Source organism: Suncus etruscus, chromosome 15 (genome assembly GCF_024139225.1).
Source record: "Suncus etruscus isolate mSunEtr1 chromosome 15, mSunEtr1.pri.cur, whole genome shotgun sequence".
NCBI lineage: Eukaryota > Metazoa > Chordata > Mammalia > Eulipotyphla > Soricidae > Suncus > Suncus etruscus.
In genome coordinates this window covers 19,458,802-19,472,662 of record NC_064862.1, presented here as the reverse complement: position 1 = coordinate 19,472,662, position 13,861 = coordinate 19,458,802, and the positions used below count along the sequence as shown (strand labels likewise).

At 50.2% G+C, this 13,861-nt stretch overlaps 1 protein-coding gene and 2 non-coding genes across 3 annotated transcripts in view; all 3 read left to right on the top strand.

Annotated features, from left to right (window-relative positions):
* Positions 1–8,730, top strand: part of SVOP (SV2 related protein) — a 50,336-nt gene extending 41,606 nt beyond the window's left edge. The window contains 10 exon segments of the mRNA XM_049789391.1: positions 1,553–1,633; positions 2,461–2,518; positions 2,520–2,562; positions 4,439–4,550; positions 5,010–5,028; positions 5,030–5,091; positions 7,843–7,909; positions 7,912–7,938; positions 8,377–8,427; positions 8,429–8,730. Coding sequence (XP_049645348.1) covers positions 1,553–1,633; positions 2,461–2,518; positions 2,520–2,562; positions 4,439–4,550; positions 5,010–5,028; positions 5,030–5,091; positions 7,843–7,909; positions 7,912–7,938; positions 8,377–8,427; positions 8,429–8,587 — 679 coding nt within the window. The 3' untranslated portion in view covers positions 8,588–8,730.
* Positions 3,478–3,581, top strand: LOC126031741 (U6 spliceosomal RNA). Its single transcript, XR_007503571.1, has one exon. It is a non-coding gene; the product is annotated as a U6 spliceosomal RNA (small nuclear RNA).
* On the top strand, positions 5,159–5,327 carry LOC126031959 (U1 spliceosomal RNA). Its single transcript, XR_007503762.1, has one exon. It is a non-coding gene; the product is annotated as a U1 spliceosomal RNA (small nuclear RNA).
* Positions 8,731–13,861: the final 5,131 nt, after the last annotated feature.

Genomic DNA, 13,861 nt, shown 5'->3' with positions numbered 1-13,861 from the left:
TCGTGCCTCCTACAAGTATGAAAGGAAAAACACTTCCCCTCGAGTTCAAAATTTAGGGCTGCCTGGAGGAGGAAGACCCTAACACAGAGAGAGTTGGTTCCCCTGAGCTAATTCCCCAAGCCTCAAATCGAACTAGTTTCCAGGGCATGGGCAAAAGCAGGTTATTCAGTCTCTTTTTTTTTTTTTTTTTTGGTTTTTGGGCCACACCCGTTTGACGCTCAGGGGCTACTCCTGGTTTTGTGCTCAGAAATCACCCCTGGCTTGGGGGGACCATATGGGACACCGGGCGATCGAAACCGCGGTCCATCCACTTGCAAGGCGGACACCTAACCTGTAGTGCCACCTTCCCGGCCCCAGGTTATTCAGTCTCAACAGAGACAAACAACATGCTCACAAAGCAATGAGGAAGTTTCAGATCATTTTTGTTGCTGAGGTGCAAGTGGCAGAGAAACAATAGGAATACACAAGGGGAATGCAAAAGCACTTTGAATTTTGGGATCACCACCCGGACAGGAGCTGAACCTCCCCAAGTCTCCCAAACAGTCCTCTGCCTGGGGCACTTGGGACGTTTCCAGTGTTTGGCTCTTGTGCCTTTATTGGCTTCAAGGAATGTGGAGGTGCAGCAGCTACCATCTCTACTTTTTGTAGAGTTTGGGTAGCTAACCTAAAGTGGAACAATCATTCGGATCATAGGGAGTTTCTAATTTTTAGTTAAAAATATTTTTTGTTGGGGGCTGGCAAGATAGCACAACGGTAGGGTGTTTGCCTTGCATGCAGCTGATCTAGGACGGACAGTGGTTTGAATCCTGCCATCCCACATGATCCCCCATACCTGTCAGGAGCAATTTCTAAGCGAAGAGCCAAGAGAAACCCCTGAGCATCACTGGGTGTGGCCCAAAAAAATCAAAAAAAAGAAAACAAGATCGACATAGGCTAGAAAAGCATGGGATTGGGGCCTCTCAGCCTCATGGACTGAGAGCCCTGACTGTCCTCCACCACAGTATTTATTATTCAGAACCAGTAATCACAGAAAGAAGGGCAAACATTAACACATAGTTGTCTGCTTGCAAACTCTCACCTAGCTAGGCTTTTCCATTTCAAAGGGCCTGGAATAGCCAAAGCAAAAGCCTCTGGATTGGGGCTGTAGAGATAGCATAGCGGTAGGACATTTGCCTTGCACGCAGCTGACCCAGGACAGATGGTGGTTTGAATCTTGGCACCCATAGTGTGCCCTGAGCCAGAAAGGAACAATTTCTGAGTGCAGAGACAGGAGGAACCCTTGAACGCTGTTGAATATGACCCAAAAACAAACAAGTATCTAGATTGTCTTCTGGGAGAAGGAGCAAATGTAAGAGTGAATACAGGACCTCTACTAATAAGGGATTTCCTACGGGTGCCAGCTTTCCAGTAATTTAGTAATTAAGTGTCCCTAAATCACCTTTGCAGCCCCTCTTCACTGTCGTTTTTCTAGCTAAGATGATTTATTTCCTGGCTACCTGTAGGTCCGTCACCTCCTGAGTGAGGAAAAATCTTCCTTGTCCTCCCCATGCAGGTTCTCCAACGCATTTTCCTACTATGGGTTAGTTCTGCTCACCACGGAGCTCTTCCAGGCGGGGGACGTCTGCAGCAGTGAGTACGGCAACCCCATCACAACTACCACTTATGGGCCCCCAGCCCCACCACACACAGGGTTCCCCATGTTTTTCTGTGGGGGGTATTTTTGGACCACACTTGGTGATGCTCAGGGGTTATTCCTGGCTCTGCACTCAGAAATCACTCCTGGCTTGGGGGACCATATGGGACTCCAGGGTATCGAACTGCAGTCTGTCCTGGGTCAGCCGCGTGCAAAGCAAATGTCCTACCGCTACACCATTGCTCCCATCCTGCCAGGAGTTATTTCTGAATCAGAGCTTCCTGAACGCCACTAGGCGTGGTCCCAAAACACAACATAAAGCTCCCCAATAATGATTCTGTGAGCAGCTAGAGGTGGGAGTCATGAAATCAAAAGAAACAAATAATAGGGGCCAGAGCAATAGTCTAGCAGGGAGGGTGTTTGCCTTGCATGCAGCTACTTGGGTTCCATCCCCAGCATCCCATAGGGTCCCTGTGCATCTATGCTCAGGCGTGATTCCTGAGCACAGAGCCAGGAGTAACTCCTGAACACTGCCAGATGTGGCCCCAAAATTTAAACAAATAATAAGCAAAAGAGCTCCAGCATGCAGCTCTGTCATAGAGGCTGCCCTTACCCGACATGCCTGGGGCTCGCACAAATCCTGGTTCTCAGGTCTATTCCTGGCACCGTGCAGTGCTCCTGAGCACCTCTAGGATGATAGAGCTCGGAGTGGGCACTTAACAATGCTGGGTCCAGATGCTGCCAACTAGGAAGTAGGCAGGGATGGGAGTGGGGACTCACAGTGCTGCTTTCCTGCACCTCTCCCCCGACCACTCGCAGTCCTCCAGCCAGAAGAAGGCCGTGGAGGCCAAATGCAGTCTGGCCTGTGAGTACCTGAGTAAGGAGGGACTACATGGACCTACTGTGGACCACCCTATCTGAATTCCCAGGTGAGGTGACTGACACACAATGCCTGACAAAGTGGCACCTATCCAGCCTCTGCCTGTGTGAACAAATCTGATTTCTAGAGGCCCTAGACTGAGAGGGCTTCAGCCCTCACTGCAGGGCTCAGGGATGAAGTTTCCCCATTTACAAATGGGGACACTTAGTGCCCATTTTCACGCCTGCAGGGTCAATTTCTTAGATTCTTGGTCATACTGCTTCCAGGTCATATCCAGACCCTTGCATGGAATTGAACAGGGGACAAGGGACAGAGGGACAGTCCCTCCCTGGCTATTGGCCACAACTTTCCTGGCCAGGGAGGGAAATCTCTGATGTTCTGAGCATATGAGAAGGGCCAGGGAGAAAAGAGAAAGCCCTTGCAGTGGGGGTACAGTGTTCAGAAGCTTTTATTGGGGGGGGGTAGAGAGAGTACAGGGATAAGATGCTTACTTGGCAATGTGGTCAACACTGATTAGATCCCCAACCCACTGTGGCTCTCTGAGCACTGAGCCAGGAATAGCTCCTGTGCACCTTTGGGTTTGATGATATATGGAGGGAGGGAGGGATGGAGGGAGGGGAGGGAGGGGGAAGGAGGGAGGGAGGAAGGAAGGAAGGAAGGAAGAAAGGAAGGAAGGAAGGAAGGACGGCAACAAGGAAGAAAAATAAAGGAAGAAAAAGGAAAGAAATGGGGGCCGGAGAGATAGCATGGAGGTAAGGCATTTGCCTTGCATGTAGAAGGTCGGTTGTTTCAAATCCGGCATCTCATATTGGTCCCTGAGCCTGCCAGGTAGCGATTTCTGAGCCATAGAGCCAGGAGGTCACCCCTGAGAGCAGCGGGTATGACCCAAATATATATATAAAAAAAAGGAAAGAAGGAATAAAGGGAAAAAAAGAATGAAGGGAAGGAAGGATAAGGAAGGAGAGTGCTTGCTTCGGCAGCACATATACTAAGATTGGAACAATACAGAGATTAGCATGGTCCCTGCGCAAGGATAACATGCAAATTCATGAAGTGTTCCATATTTTTTAGAAAATAAATTTTAAAAAAGGAAGGAAGGAGAGAAGGGAAGGGAAGGGAAGAAAGGAAGGAAGGAATGGGGAGCAAAGCGAAAACAAAGCAGTAGGGCATTTGCTTTGCATGCAGGCCAACCCAGGTTTGATCCCTGGGATCCCATATGGTCCCCCAACCACTGTCAAGAGTAATTCTTGAGTGCAGAACCAGGAGTAACCCCTGAGCACCACTGAGTAGGCCCAAAAACAAAACAAAAAGAAAAGAAGGAAGGGGAAAGAAAAAAAAAGGGAAGGGCCCGGAGTGATAGCACAGCGGTAAGGTGTGTTTGACTTGCACATGGTCAACACAGAACAGACCCTGATTCGAATCCCCAGCACCCATATAGGCTCCTATAGGCTCCTGAACCTGCCAGGAACACTTCTGATTGCAGAGCCAGGAGTAACTTCTGAGCCCCGCTGGGTATAATAACCCAAACTCCCTCCCTCCAATAAAAAGGAAAGAAGGGATGGAAGGAGGGCAAAACGGGGAGGAACAAGGAAGGAGGAACAAGTATGAGTAACAAGGAAGGAATGAAGGAAGGAAGGAAGGAAGGAATGCAGGAAGGAAGGAAGGAAGGAATGGAGGAAGGAAAGCAAGGAGGGAGGGAGGGAGGGGAGGGAAAGAAGGAAGGAAGGAAGGAGGGAGGGAGGTAGGAAGGAGGGAGGGAGGGAGGAAGGATACTGGTCACAGGAAGTGAGTTGCTGGTCTACACTGCTCTGGCAGGGATAAGGTTCTGTGCGGGTGTGTGTGTGTGTGTGTGTGTGTGTGTGTGTCGTGAGTCCAACAGGCGGAGTTCCCAGGCTTAGTGCTCACCCGGTGCCCCTCTCCTGCAGGCGTCCTGGTTACTCTCTGGATCATCGATCGCCTGGGCCGCAAGAAGACCATGGCCCTGTGCTTCGTCGTCTTCTCCCTTTGCAGCCTCCTACTGTTCATCTGTGTTGGAAGGTGGGTCGGGACCCACTTCCTTGGCAGGGCTACAGTTTAACATTCTCGCCCTGGGGGTCAACCACAGGACCCCCCAGCCTCCAGTGGGATCAAGGCTCCAGACTTCCTCTCTGGGAGTCAGCACAAATAGTGAGACTCAGTCTGGGGGGGGGGGCAGTAGAAGTTGGGGGAGGTTTAGCTTTTGCTCTGGCTAGTGCCAATTCCAACCTGACGTCTCTACCCTGGGCTCCCCAGATGTGTCCACCTCTCAGCCAGGAGCCCCGGAGGAGAGGAGAAGTCTGAGAGCAAACACGCTTGTGGAGGGTATTGTGGCCTGGTTCCACCCACTGCCAGTAGCTTTGTAGGCAGGCACAGGCTTGGCCCATGTCACTGTGGAGAAAGTTCGGTGGGACTGACAGGAATGGGCCAGTCAAACCAAGACAACAGATGTGATGATTGACTTTTTGTCTTTTCCCTTAGAAACATGCTCACTCTATTAACTCTTCATTGCAAGAGCGTTTATTTCTGGAGGCTTCCAGGCAGCTATGTTTACACACCAGAGGTAGAGGGGAGTATCCGGTGGGGGTTTGTAGTAGGGGGTGGGCGGGTGCGACCACAGAACCCATCTGATACTTACCTGGCAGGGGAGATACCGATCGATCACGAAGGTGGTGTTCCCCAGGGCGAGGCTCACCCATTGCCCTCTGGGTGTGCTGACCCCTGCGATTTCCCCCAAATGTGGGAAACTCGACTGCATAATTGTGGTAGTGGGGGGACTGCGGTTCGTGCTCTCCCCTGAAGAATAAAAAAAAAAAAAAAAAACCCATCTGAAATTTGTCCTCACGTCTGAGCCACAACTTCGGCAGGAATCTGGGGCGTAGAGCAATATAGCACAGCAGTAGGGCATTTGCCTTGTATGCAGACAACCCCGGAATGACCTGGGTTCAATCTTCAGCATCCCGTATGGTCCCCCCGAGCCTGCCAGGACCAATTTCTGAGCACAGAGCCAGAAGTAACCCCATGAGTAGTCTCATGGATTTTTTTTTCATGGATATTTTGTTTGTTTGGTTTTGGGGTTTTTTTGGGCCACACCCATGTTGATGCTCAGGGGTTACTCCTGGCTAAGTGTCTCAGAAATCGCCCTGGCTTGGGGGGACCATATAGGATGCCGGGGGATCGAACCTCGGTCTTTCCTTGGCTAGCGCTTGCAAGGCAGACACCTTCCTCTAGCGCCACCCTCACCAGCCCCTCATGAATATTTGTTGTGTCATTTTAAATATTTCTTAAGCAATAGAAATTTCTTATTGTATATCTCAAAGAAATTCTGAGCTCAGAGCCAGGAGTAACGCCTTAAATGCTGCCAGGTGTGGCTCCGAAACAAAAACAAACAGACAATCTTGCAGTTTCTTTTCCTGCTGTAAAAGTTGATGTCTAGGGGCTGGAGCGATTGCACAGTGGAGATTTGCACACAGCTAATTGTTTGATCCCAGACATCACCATATGGTCCTCCAAACCTGCAGGAACAATTTCTGAGGTAGAGCCAGAGCTAAGCCCTGAGCTCTGCTGTGTGTGCCCCCAATACAAACAAACAAACAAAAACCCACTAATGTAGTTAAATTCCCAGGGTCACAGCAGTTTCAGGCAAAAAGGGTCCTCCTCATTTTCCCCCTTAAAAGAGAACTTTCTTTAGTTTTTAAAAGCTTGTGGGGGAAAAAAAAACAATAAAATGAACGTGAGGGGGTTTTATTTTGGGGGGGGGGCAGGAGCAATAGTACAGTGATAAAGGCATTTGCTTTGCACACGGCTGACCCAGGACAGACCCCGGGTTCAATCCCGGCATCCCATATGGTCCCTGGAGCCTGCCAGGAGCAATTTTTGAGCACAAGCCAGGAGTAATCCCTGAGCGCCATCCAGTCGTGGCCCAAAACATTCCAAAAAATTGTGGAGGTGTTTTTGAGGGGTCAACTGTGGTGCACCTGTGATGCACCTGTGCTGCTCAGAGGCTATTCCCGGCTCTGCTCAGAAAGTAAACCGTGTTTACTTCTGTAAACAGTGTTAACAGTTAAGTGTAACAGTGTAAGTAAACAGAGTTTGGGGGACCATATGCCAAAGACAAATAGATTGACTGCATGCAAGGTAGGTCTCTGGGGGCTGGAGGGAGGCAGGTACAGCAGGAAAGGCATTTGCTTCTCATGCAATCAAACCTGGCTTCCATTTCCCCGCATCCTCAGTGATCTCAGAGGGTCTACCAGAAATAACCTGATTATTGTGGGCACTGCTGGGTGTAGCCACCAAACAAAACAGAACAAGGCCTGTGCCTTCTGCAGTCCAAAATGACCTTAATGCTTGATCTATTGACAGTCTATTCTTCCAGAGTTTTTTGTGAAGCAGAGTAAAGGCTCATATGTCTCATTGGGTGATGAGGCAAGTCAGAAGGCAGAGAAATGGCCACGCTAAAAGGCTCAGGGCATGGGACCAAAGAGATAACACAGCAGCAGGGCATTTGCCTTGCATGCAACTGATCCAGGATGAATGGTGGTTCGAATCCCAGCATCCCATATGGTCCCCCATGCCTGTTAGGAACAATTGATTTCTGAGCACAGAGCCAGAAGTAACTCCGAGCGCTGCTGGATGTGACCATAAAAAAAGAGGGGGGGGGGGCGCGGAGAGATAGCATGGAGGGTAAGGCATTTGCCTTTCATGCAGAAGGTCATCAGTTCGAATCCCAGCGTCCCATATGGTCCCCCGATACTTGCCAGGAGCGATTTCTGAGCATGGAGCCAGGAATAACCCCTGAGGCACTGATTGGGTGTGACCCAAAAACAAAAACAAAAAACAAAAAAATCAATCAAACAAACAACAAAAAAAGAGGTTCAGGGCAGAAGTCAGGGACATTAAAACTCGAGAGATGAGAGACATGCTCCACAGTGGTCAGAGCTGTCCCTGGCTCTGTGCTGCTGCAGTCAACCCAGCAGTGTGTGTGGGGACCCCTGGTGTGAACCAGGGGTATTGATTATGTGTGAAGCCTTACTCTGTGCCTTACACTCCAGCCCCTCAGGGGGGGGGGTCTTTTCTGGAAAGCCCTTGACAAGTCATGATCTGCATCCGACATCCTGCCTGTCCTACAGCTCCTGGCAGGCTCTTTAGAGACCCCCCTCCACTTTCTTTCCCTAACGGAGCTTTCTGTCCCCATAACATCATATCCCAGTATTCAACCCAAATGGGCTATGAACACCCCACAGACTCTGACTAGCATCTGGGATCTAGTTCCCACCACCCCTGTTGGTGACAAGTTGGGGTGGCTGTGTTTTAGGTGTACCCCACTGGCAACACGGGGCAGCTGGGGTCTGGGCACCTGCAGTGGGATGGCGAGAGGTGGGCGCCCTCATCACCCCCGTTCATCGCTCAGGTAGGTGTCCCCCCAGACACAGGGTCTCATCACCCCATCACTTAGTAGATGCACCCCCTAAACATGGGAGGTTTTAGGGGGCACAAAAGTCACTGAATACTAAGGGGGGGTTCTAGGTTGAGTCCCCTGCCCTGGGATGCTACAGCCAGTGACCATTACTGTGACACAATAAACTGGGCTTATGAAGGGGCTAGATGGCCTGCAGGTTAGCGAACTTAGGCTAACAAAAACATGCCCCAGTACACACACAGCCAGGAAGGGGGGAGTTGTGCGGATTCTTCATCCCTCTCATGGGGCTGAAATGGGATCCCCGCCCACAAACTACCAGAGTGCTTTGACCTGGTGTGGTCTGTGTGATCCGGGTGCAATCACTGTTGTGCTCACCACATGGACCTGGATGTGCTCCACTGCCTGTTTCTTCTCTCCCCTCCTCCTCAGGTGATGCTGAATCCTCCTGTGTATCTGTCACTGGCGGTGTACATGTGCTGCTTGCGTGCTGGCTGCCATGGCCTCCTGCTTTCTGCCCATCGAGACGAAGGTCGCGGCCTGCAGGAGTCCAGCCACCGGGAATTGGGGCCAGGAGATGGTGTGGCCGGAGGGGCTCATGGCCCCAGGTGTCGTCAGGTCGAACTCTGGCTCTCAAGAGTAGTGACTGGGGAGAGGTGGGGGGTGTTGAGTGGGTCTTGGAGGCTGTACAGTGGGGGTGGGGGACTGGTGGAGCCGGGTTGGGACACCCCCCCCACGTCACTGCCGACACCCAGAACTCATCCAAGAGCATCACCTGATCCGGAATGAATAGGCTCTCGTGTCCTGACTTTGTTCACTGTCATTCAACCCTGCCTGGGGGGAGTCCTCATTTGTGTTCATTTGTGTGTGTGTGTGTGTGTGTGTGTGTGTGTGTGTGTGTGTTGGGGAGTGTTGACAGCACTGGCCCCAGTAGGGAGCCCCTATACTCTGTGGCATCAACAGCCGAGGAGATCTCTACAGCTCTGAGCAACCCTCTGCTGGCACCCAGGCTTGTCCCCCCAACCCCTACCATGCTCTGGGAATCTCCCCTGTAGAACTGCAGATGTACTGATGTGACCCCAGTCACTTTCTCAAACACTTCCCCTTTCTTGGAGGGGGCCCTGTGGTCGTGTCCCTCTCTGGAGCTTGACCATGGAGACCATGGTGGCGGAATGTGCATTGGCCCTTAAGCCACATGCCCCCCATTCAGGCCCTAAACAGGGTGGTGTTCCTGGCTCCACGGGATTAGCTGGGCTTCAGAAGGGCTGGAGTGCTCAGGCACTGAGTCAGAGGGGAAACACTAGCCTAAGGACAAGGTCAAGGTACCCCCATCTGTCCAGGAAACCCACAGAGGTGCTGTGTTTGTCTCTTCTTTCCAACACCCCCATCAGTAACTCTGGGGAAAAAGGAAAACCGTTCACCTACTATTCAGTGCTTTGGCTCTTGTATGTGGATGAGGGGGAAATGGGCAGAGAAGCCTTGGAGACACCCCATAAACCACCCACTTCCGCCATGCTCAGGGGCTAGGCTTCTCTGCCTCCCTTTGTGTACCTCCCCTCCAAGCATGAGCTGGCTAGGGCATTACCAGAAAGGGTTCTTGGGGTTTCAGCAGTTGTGTTCAACTCTTCCTGCACCCAGGGTGGGCAGGAGAGGGAAGGTCCTGCGGTGGTGTGGACTGTGCCTCCACAAAGGAAGACAGAAGAGGATTCATGAGTTTGGGGGATTGGCTGGAAAAATTGAGGGGCACAGGCCACAGCAGGTAACCCCTTCTTGGGGCTGGGTTCCATGAGCTTTTTGCCCACCATTCAAGAAGGGAAGGAGGGAATCTTCCAGATGCCATCGAGGCAGAGAAGACAGACCCTCTGCCCACAGGGGTCTGCAACCCAGGTGTTCGCATGTCTCTGACTAAGCTTAAGTGTGAGGCTTGTTAGCCCATCCAGGAGTCTTGGTTGACAGGCTCAGACTCAGGCTGGTCTGACTCCTCCATTCTGAAGAAAACTGGGTCCCAGCATGCTCCAGTGGACCATCTTTCCAACAACAGGGGTGTTCCTGGCCTGCCTTCTTTGTCTTTTTAGGGGGTTTGGGCCATACCCAGCAATGCTCAAGGGTTACTCCTTAGCTGGTTACTCCAGCTCTTAGAATCACTCCTGGCAGGCTTATGGGGACATATGGAATGCTGGGGATCGAACCTGGGTCAGTCCCAGGTTGGCTGTGTGGAAGGCAAACGTCCACCCATTGTTGCTATTGTTCTGGCGCCCAACATCTTTTCCTTTCTCTTTTATTTCAGACCCAGTAGTTCTCAGGAGTCATCTTTTCTCTGAGCCAGCTCCTCAACCCAAACACCTTTCTGATTTTAATTTTGGGGTCACTGTGGGTGATCACTGGTGATACCTGATGATACCACAAGGATTATTCCTAGTTCTGCACTCAGGAATCACTCCTGAAGTGCTCAAGTGACTCTATGGGTTCGTGGGGATTGAACCCAGGTTAGCTGAGTGCAAGGCAAACACCCCTCCCTGCTTGTTATCACTCCAACCCCCAACAATGGTAGGATGGTCCCAATGGGCAGCTTCTACAGCTAAAAGCCCTAGGTCTGCTGAAATCCAGGCCCCTGGTCATTGGGGCTGGCACTGTCTGGGTTGGCCTCCAAGGATAAAGTCTAGCAGATTGGGCTTCTTCCTGATGCCAACATTCCCTTGAACCCAGTGGCTAGGACACTAATGATTTCGGGTTGCTGAGCTCTCCTGACTTTACTGCGAACCTTGGCTGACATTTACTTTCCAGCTGGCTAGATACTGCCACATGGGGTGTCTCCCCAGCCCTGACCCATCAGTGTAACCGTGGAGGGCTTGGAGGTGGTGCAAAAGGACTTAAAATTGAGGCCTTTTTCTTTAGAGCAAATCAAAGTGGAGAAACTCTTTACTCTCTAACTTACCTGCCCTTAAAGAAAGGAATCTTATACGTAAAGGATGCAAGAGCTGCCTCAAAGTTGTCTAAACCTCTGAAAATACATGGGGATTTAAACCCCGGGAGCCATTCATAGCTTATTCTGGACCATGCAAAAGCTCACATTTTCGTAACAAAGACCAGGCACTGGGCCAGAGAGATAGCATGTAGATAAGGCATTTGCCTTGAATGTAGACGGGACAGTGGTTCAAATCCAGGCATACCATATGGTCCCCTGAGCCTGCCTGGGGCGATCCAGGAGTATCCCTGAGCACTAGCCAGGTGTAACCCAAAAACCAAAAAACAAACAAAAAAATAAAAACAAAAAAACAAAGACCAGCACCCATTTCTCTCCATTCTAGAAAATCTTCAGAAGATGGGGGAAAACCCATTCACTGTAGTTAGAAATAGAGTTTCTTTATCTCTCGTACTCCAGTTATTCTTAGCAATCACAAATGAGATGGTTGACAATGAGATAAAAAGTATTTAGAGTTTGACTTTGAACGGAACTGAAGCTCAATTAAAAATTTTTTGTTCACGGGGCCGACATGATAGCACAGTGCTAGGGCATTTTACCTTACACAGGGCAATCCAGGACGGGACCTTGGGTTTAATCCCCGCATTCTATATGGTCTCCCGTTCCAGGAGCGATTTCTGAGTACATAGCCAGGAGTAATCCCTGAGCATCATTGGTGTGGCCCGAAAAAGCAAGCAAACAAACAAAAAAACCCAAAACAAAAACAGGAGCTAGCAATAGCACAACAGACAGAGCATTTGCCTTGGAAGCAGCTGACCTGGGTTGATCCCGGCATCTCATAGAGTCTCCCGAGTACCACTAAAAATGATTCCTGAGTGGAGAGCCAGGATTAAACCCAGAGCATTGTCAGATGGAGTCCCAAAAGTAAAAAAATAAAAAAAAATAACAACAACCAAGAAAAAAACAAAACAGCCAGTGGAGTCAATGTCAGCTTTTAACCATTAGAATATGGGGCAGGAGGGCCGGGAAGGTTGGCGCTGGAGATAAGGTGTCTGCCTGCCTTGTAAGCGCTACCAAGGAACGGACCGCGGTTCGATCCCACCGGCGTCCCATATGGTCCCCCCCAAGCCAGGGGCGATTTCTGAGCACATAGCCAGGAGTAACCCCTGAGCGTCAAACGGGTGTGGCCCCAAAACCAAAAAAAAAAAAAAAAAAAAAAAGAATATGGGGCAGGAGAGATAGCATAGTGGCGTTTGCTTTGCAAGCAGCCGATCCAGGACCTAAGGTGGTTGGTTCGAATCCTGGCATCCCATATGTCCCCGAGCCTACCAGGAGCTATTTCTGAGCAGATAGCCAGGAGTAACCCCTGAGCGCCGCTGGGTGTGGCCCAAACAAAAAAAAAAAGAATATTAGTTGGTCATTCAACAATAGAAATCAAGAGGTTCCAGGGAAAGTTTAATACCAGCTCAACATTGTCAAGAATTCAACTTCTTTTCCCCTTTCCTCTCCCTCTGAATATCTTCTGTGTGTTGGATCCTTTGTGTGTGTCTGACCCTATACAGAAAACCTCATGTATCAAAACAGATGCCAATGTTCTGGCAATTGTGTTTTTTTTTCCGAAGGAGTTAGAAATTCCATAAAGTTTTCTTTCCAAAGGGCCTGTTGTTTGGTTTGGAAAGGGATGCCCTACAGTAGGTTGGACTTTGCTTTGAATTAGTTAGACCTGGCCAACATGCTGTCCATTTGGGTTAGGACACCTAGTTGGGTGGGCAGGGTTGAGAGGAAACTGGCTGCCAGTTCTCATCAAGCTTGTTTCATTTACAAGAAGGATAAATTTGTTTCTGGGCCACACTTGGAAGTGCTTAAGTGCTTCTGGTGGTGCTCAAGGGACCTGCCAGAATTGGCTGTGTGCAAGGCAAACACCTTAACCTCTACTCTTGCTCTCTGTCTCTCTTTGTGTCTGTGTCTGTCTCTGTCTCTCTCCCCCCACAAGGAGGAGAAGTTATTTTACATAGGCTAGTTAAATGAAGCCATACTATTTTATTTGACCACAGGGATCAGTAGACAATTTTTACAGGTGACAGCCAGGGAAGTGACATGAGTGAGAGGAGAAGGTATACAGACAACAGCAGGAGGTGAGAGGCAAAGAACACAGGGCTTGTCTGAAACGGGCGGGCACCATTCAAGCTCCTGGTTCTATTGAACCAGGGCTGGGTCTAGATGTCTCCCAACCTTCATGCCTTTGGCAGGTCACACCCCACTGTGCTCAGTGCTTACTCCTGGCTCTGTTTCAGGGATCACTCCTGGTGGTGTCCAAGGGACCATAGGTGGTGCTAGGGATCAAACTGGGATCAATCACATGCCCAGCAAGTGCCTTCCCCACTGTACAACCTCTCCAACCCTGGATCAAACCTCTTTTTTTGGGGGGGGGGGGGGCGGGTCATACCCAGCGGTGCTCAAAAGTCACTCCTGACCATATGGGATGGCAGGATTAAACCCCAGTCAGCTGCATGCAAGGCAAATGCCCTGCCTGATGTGCTATCAACTCCAGCCCCCAAGATCAAAGCTTAAAACAATGCAGAAGGCTAATATGTTTCACCTGCAGCTCAAATGGAGTTGAGCTACCAGTAGGCAGCCTCTTTATGGTTAGAAAGATCTCAAAAAATATATATAAAATAAAGCATCTCCTGACTTCATGGAATAGAGTGGGAAATGGTTAGCCAAGAGTACCTGACCTGTGACCCCATTTTCACTTTCCTCTGTAGACTCATACCCACTGCTCTAACCCAACCTAACACGGCCTACCTGAGACTCCAGCTCGCCACTGCTTCCTGGTCTTGTACCTCATTTCTCCAAATATAGCTGATTCAGCTGGTTATTGACCCACTTTGAATTTCATAGGCGTGGAAGCTGATTGGCTCCGTTAAATATCAGTTTCTATCCTGGTCCAATTAAATTGGGCCAGGGAGGGGTGGGGCCAAGAGCCACAAATAT